The 6,000-nt window shown below is 50.0% G+C and overlaps 1 protein-coding gene across 1 annotated transcript in view; it reads right to left on the bottom strand.

Moving 5' to 3' along the window:
• Positions 1 to 1,239: 1,239 nt before the first annotated feature.
• Positions 1,240 to 6,000, bottom strand: part of SAG (S-antigen visual arrestin) — a 42,199-nt gene continuing 37,438 nt past the window's right edge. Inside the window, exons 15-17 of the mRNA XM_070368505.1 lie at positions 5,152 to 5,207; positions 2,503 to 2,518; positions 1,240 to 1,477 (exon numbers count right to left, since the gene is read on the bottom strand). Coding sequence (XP_070224606.1) covers positions 1,369 to 1,477; positions 2,503 to 2,518; positions 5,152 to 5,207 — 181 coding nt within the window. The 3' untranslated portion in view covers positions 1,240 to 1,368. The remainder of the gene's footprint in view (positions 1,478 to 2,502; positions 2,519 to 5,151; positions 5,208 to 6,000) is intronic.

Raw genomic sequence — 6,000 nt, 5'->3', positions numbered from 1 at the left:
TTCATCCTATCCCCTTGAGGCATGGACCGGGGGGTCAACACATCCCCCAGGCCCTCTGTGGGCACCAAGAGAGCCATTCAGTCTCTCTGCCATCAGCAGCAGACCCCAAGGCTGGGGTACCATGGGCCAAGAAGAGGACTCAGGGAAGACAGGGCCCTGGCATCACCTCTGTTACATCTTCTCCTTCTTCAGCTTCACTTTCCTCCTGGACAAGAGCTTTCCTCTCCCTGACCCCTTCAATGCCCAAACCCAGTGAAGGCAGTCTAACCAAGAAGCCCATGGGGCTCACGGAGAATCCCCTCTTGTAGGACAACCCATTCCCAGGGCTAGGCTCTGCCATCGCTGGCCCCTAGGCGTTGATCCCCTCGCTGAAATCGGGCCAGAGTCTCCTTCCCAGGAATAGCACACCGGAACCAGAGACTAGGAGCATTTGGTGCTAGGCCACCAGGGGTGAATGGCCAACCCAGAGGGCAGGACCCAGAGCTCCTGGGCCATGATCCCTGGGGCTTCTCTGATTTCCACCCACCCCAGGTGTGGCAGCTCAGATTCTTCCTTTAAGTAAGTTCTCTGAGCCACTCTGAGTCCTTCCAATGCATTCCTTTTCCCCCGTTATACCAGACAACTCGAATTTCACTGCTTGCATTCAATAGAAACAGCCAAACAATCCAGAGCTCAAGCAGGACTTGGATCCAAAGTGAAGTGAAAGTGAAAGTGAAAAAGGTGCCCAGTCGTGTCTGACTCTTTGTGACCCCATGGACTGTATAGTCCATGGAATTCTCCAGGCCAGAATACTGGAATGGGTAGCCTTTCCCTTCTCCAGGGGGTCTTCCCAACCCAGGGATCGAACCCCGGTCTCCCGCATTGCAGGAGGATTCTTCACCAAAGCTGAGTCAGAGATGAAGAGTGGTTTTGCCCACGTTTGTCCACTGCCCTGTTTCTCTAGGGGGGCCCTGTGGGTGCCCTGGAGCTAGGATAGCTCGGGTCACTAGACACACTGCCCCGCACCGCCCCCTTCCCCAAGTTTCCAGCGAAACAGCCTACCCCAGAGGCCCTGGAGAAAGCCTGGGACACACCAGCCCCACATCGGGCGAGCACATGGTTTTGGGGTGCCTTCTAACCTTGATGGGTTCTTCTCCCCCCAACCCACTCTCCCATGCTCCCGCACCCCCAGACTCCAGGCTGCCCCTTGTGTCTTACTAACTTACTCAGCCTCCCCAACAAGTCAGCTTGACTCACAGCCAGGGCAGAACAAGCTTTATTTCTGTGAAGAAGACCCGCACTTTGGAATTCAGCGTCACTAAAGGACTAACTTGGAGCCCTGCTACCATGCGGATAGCGACCCCGCATCCCACGTCCTGAGCCGCCTCTTCACTCATCCATAGCCGCCTCCTGGTCTGTCTTCTCTTCCTTATATTCTCCTGCATCTTTCAGATTTTGGCGAGCAAACTCCTCAAAAACAAAATTTTCATCCTGAAAACTAAAATAAAAACAAAGAACATTTTGATCAAGGCATGTTCTTTGGCGCTTGCGATGAAATCTGGAGGAAAAACAAGGTCCTTGATCTTCCTTTTGCAAGAGGAACCCATCAAGATTCTCCCACTGATGCAACAGGGGACAAGGCCGTCCTCCTCCTAGCTTTCCGTGTAAAATCGCTTTAGCAAACAAAAATATGAAACAATGAAGGAACCCACACAGCACACATACATGCTTGGGATAACTGTGTGCATGCGTGCGTGGACATGTGTGTGTGTCCACATGTGTGCATGCCCTGATAGTAGGGAGCAAAAGGAAAGCCAGGGCGTGCGCCAGTGTTGAGAGCGTGGGCGTCTACAGAAAGAACCGCCCCCTCAAGGGGGTGAGTGCTTGTTTTGTGCAGGTCTTAGCCTATCAATAACCACTGTTGTGGCTGGCCCGGCCCTCGTGGTTCCTGTTAGGATTGCAAGACACCCTTCAGCAATAACCATCCAGAAACTTTGAGAAAATAAAGGTTTATTACTTACAGGACCTGGAAGGTACACAGCACACCTGGGACCACACAGCAAAGTCACAGATAAAGAGAGCTCAGGGACACGGGCCTGGGGTGTTCTCCCTTTATTTGGGTCGAGGTGGGGGCGGGGTCTAGAGTTCCGAGGGCTCACTCTTTATTGGTGAGTTTTAAAACAGAAGAGAGGGGAATTTAAAGCGTACCAAGACAAAAGAACAAGTGGCTCGAAGGATCTGCTACTGAAATCAACCGAAATCTCTAAAACAGAGGCGCCTCAGTGGGGAGAGCCGGCCTGGCTGGGCTCTAGTCCTGTGGCTGGCAATGTGTTTATTCAAGATAGCCATCACTGGAGCGGATGCCTTTTTGAAGTGGATGCCTCGGCAATCAAAGCCTAAGTCAGGCACTTGCATTTCAAAAAAAAGAAGAAGAAAAAACAAAACACACGCAAGTGTGAAGGCTCGCTCTAGGGTTGCGGAGGAGGAGGTCACAGAACGGGGATAATGCCGGGCAGTGCTCACCTTTCCTTGGCGGTATCTGTGAGCGTGGAAGAGAGGAGAGACATCTGTTAGCATCCGTCCTGTCTAGCAGAACTCTTCTTCCTTCATTAGGTCACTTTACAGGTGGAGCAATAAAAGGCCCGGAAACACGCATTTCATGAAAATTGCATGTCATTCCTGCTTCTTGGCCAGGCCCCCTCGGAGGGCCTTCCTCCCTGCATTTTCGTTGTTTTTGTTAAAACAGTCATTTATTGATCTGGCTGCTCAGAGTCTTAGTTGTGGCACATGGGATCTGGTTCCCTGACCAGGGATCAAACCCGGGCCCCTGCATTGGGAGCACAGAATCTTAGCCCCTGGAGCACCAGGGACGTCCCTCTCCCTGCATTTCTAACCATCACTTCCTCCAAAAGTTGCCCCCACAACCTACACCTCCCCAGATGGAACAGCCACAACCTCACCTCTAGACCCTCTCCCTGCTTAACCTCACCCCCTCTGAGGCTGGGCTTCTCTTTTCAAAGCCTTTCTCCCTGCGACATGCCCTTTGGACCTTGTCCAGATCAGAGTCCCCGGGAGCTATTAATGGCCCACCCCATGTGGTGGAAGTACACCGGGTCCACCTTCCATGTCCTGCTCTCTAGGGGTGAGTCCTGGGACTTGACACTGAACCTGCACCCCAGAGGCTGTTGAGGGATGAGGGGACCTACCAAGAGGCTGATGCATCAAAAACAACACTGGGCAAGAACCATCCTGGACACCCCACTTTGGTGCTGAGCATAAAATTACACTAAGTGCGACCAACAGCCTTGAAGAGAGTTGAATTCTCTTCACCTGAATTCTCTAAGAATGTTCTAGACAGAGGACAGTAAAAACTCAGTAGCATTTCTCTAGCACTTGCTGCATACAGATCACTTGGCCTCTAGCCCTGGCAGGCCTTCTTAACTCTAGTTTATGCTTCATCTGTTTAGCATCTCCTCGTCTAGACTCAGGGAGTCGGGGACCAGGCTAGTGAGAGAGATATGAGCGTGCATCTGCAAATAAACCTCTGGGAATCAGAACTCCTAGTCCGTGGGGTAATTTGTTCTTTCTCCCTGAAATCTGGCAGGATGAAAGATCATTGTCTTAGCCTTGATGTTGTAATATGTTCAGTATAAGGGCCATAATGACTGGAACATGAAGACGTCATACCCAGGAAAGGAATAACCCCACTTCCCCCAAGAGAAGTCCTAAAGCCTGTTCACAGGGCCAGAAAAGGATGTGACACCAGCGATGACATCTACTCCGGTCATAGTTTTAAAATGGCCTTTTAAAATGTCCTTGAAAGGGACCAGAATGCATCTCAGTCTCACAGAGTTTAAAATAGTGCTTTAATGACACAAGCATAAATGAATAATAATAATAAAAAAAAAAATATGGTTAGGCTGTGTGTTTTTCCCCCAAGGGAAGTTTTTGGCAAAGCACATTGAATATTTGAATCCAAAATATTTGGAAGACATACTTTGAGACAAAATAGTTTTGAGAAAAAGCCAAAATGAATATGGGGGCTCATTCTGATGTTTAAATGCTGTCTCATTATCAGTGTAGAAAGGCTTTTTATAAAATGTAAGAAAAATAAACCCCACTTGTTTACACCACTTTTACTTAAAATGTTCTTAATTACTATAACTCTGGAGGGTTCTCATCCAGACAGGTCCATTTTTCTTTCCTGCCAACTAAGCCACCTTAACACACAGTGGAGAATTCTTCCTCAGAATTTCTGAGATTGCATCCATATTAATTTTGCTGGTTCATTTATCTCTTTCAAAAGAGCTGTGCTGTGCTTAGTTGCTCAGTCGTGTCCAACTCTTTGTGACCCCATGGACTGCAGCCCACCAGGCTCCACTGTCCATGGGATTCTCCAGGCAAGAATACTGGAGTGGGTTGCCATTTCCTTCTCCAAGGGACCTTCCCGACCCAAGTATCAAACTTGGGTCTCCTGCATTGCAGGCAGATTCTTTAGCATCTGAGCCACTGGAGAAGTCCAATTCACGTGTCATACAATTCACCTATTTACATGTGCAGCTTTACAAGCTAAAGCCCTCTGGTTTTTAGCTTGCTCACAGAGCTGCACAACCACAGCTTCATTTGGTTTTAACATCCATACAAGAGCCAATGGATTGACAATTCAAAGGAGCCCAGGCATTAGGATCCCAGCCTGACCCTCATTTGTAGTAACGTCTGTATTCTCATCACAACTGCCACTCTCAGAAACACTCACTTTCTAAATTCTTATTAATGCTCTCAAATGAAACACGAAAGCCTCAGGCTGTCAAATTTATCTTTTGCCTGAATTTTCTTTAAATCTCAACCCAAGCCTATTTATAGCAAAGCGTCTGCTTTTAAATCATTCCTAACAAAACCTAACAAGATAGCCCACATCCAAGCAAGGATGCTACATCCTCTGGGCACTCACTGGATCCGGACAAACCGCCTGGACCACTGGACGAGCGCCCTGACATAGTTGCTGAGCCCTGGTTTCTGGGAGGGCCCAGGGCACTTGAATGTGGCCAGCAACCTCGGATGCCTGGCCCCGTCCATGCCCAGAGATGTGGTCAAGGAAGAACTAGCAGTGGCTAAGTAAGAAATCCGTGGGTGGCACAGGACTAGAGAAAGCCAAGACGAGGCGTGACTGACCTGGGTCCTCTGGCTGGGGATGCATGAGGCGGAACGGCACCTCAGTGGCCACTTCACTAGAAGCAAAGGAGGCAGAGCGGTCAGAATGCACATGGTTGTAACTGCACAGCCGAGAGCTGTGGCTACAGAGCTTCGAGAAAGATCCCCAGGCCTCAGCTGAAGGACGACTCAGCGAGGTCCAAAACAAAACAAACCAGAAATCAGGAAGTGGTCAGGAAGGAATTTTTAAATGTATTCCCTGGAATGTGGTCCGGAAACTCCACTTGCATGAGGCTGAGGCGGCCAGGATTTTGGGGTCCCCCTTCCTCCTGGTTATTAGTTTCAGGGACATGCTAAGTAGTGGGACGTCCACGGACATAGTGTATGCTAAGTCAATTCAGTTATGTCTGACTCTTTGAGACCCTGTGGACTGTAGCCTCCTCAGGCTCCTCTGTCCATGGGATTCTCCAGGCAAGAATACTGGAGTGGGTTGCCATGCCCTTCTCCAGGGGATCTTCCCAACTCGGGGATCGAACGTAAGTCTCTTGCACTGGCAGACGATTTCTTTACCACTAGTGCCACCTGGGCTCCCCTGGTGGCTCAGGGGAGGTAAAGAATCGGCCTGCAATGCTGGAGACCTGGGTCTTGTGGAGAGCAGTCCCTTGTGATGAGCAGAGTCCAGCCAATTCCAGAAGCTACAGGACTCTGAGGTGGCTTGGAATTTATACAGAAAAAGGAGAGCAGGGAGTCAGGAAGGGGCAGAAGGAAAATCTGGACACAGGAAGAATGGAAAGGGGTTGGGGGGTTGGCAGGGGACAAGGGTTACTCCCTGTTTCACCCAGGACCCACCGCCTCCCACCCTGGGGTCAC

Source organism: Bos mutus, chromosome 3 (genome assembly GCF_027580195.1).
Source record: "Bos mutus isolate GX-2022 chromosome 3, NWIPB_WYAK_1.1, whole genome shotgun sequence".
Taxonomy (NCBI): domain Eukaryota; kingdom Metazoa; phylum Chordata; class Mammalia; order Artiodactyla; family Bovidae; genus Bos; species Bos mutus.
Note: the sequence above shows the minus strand (reverse complement) of the source record. Positions and strands in the feature narration are given on the sequence as shown.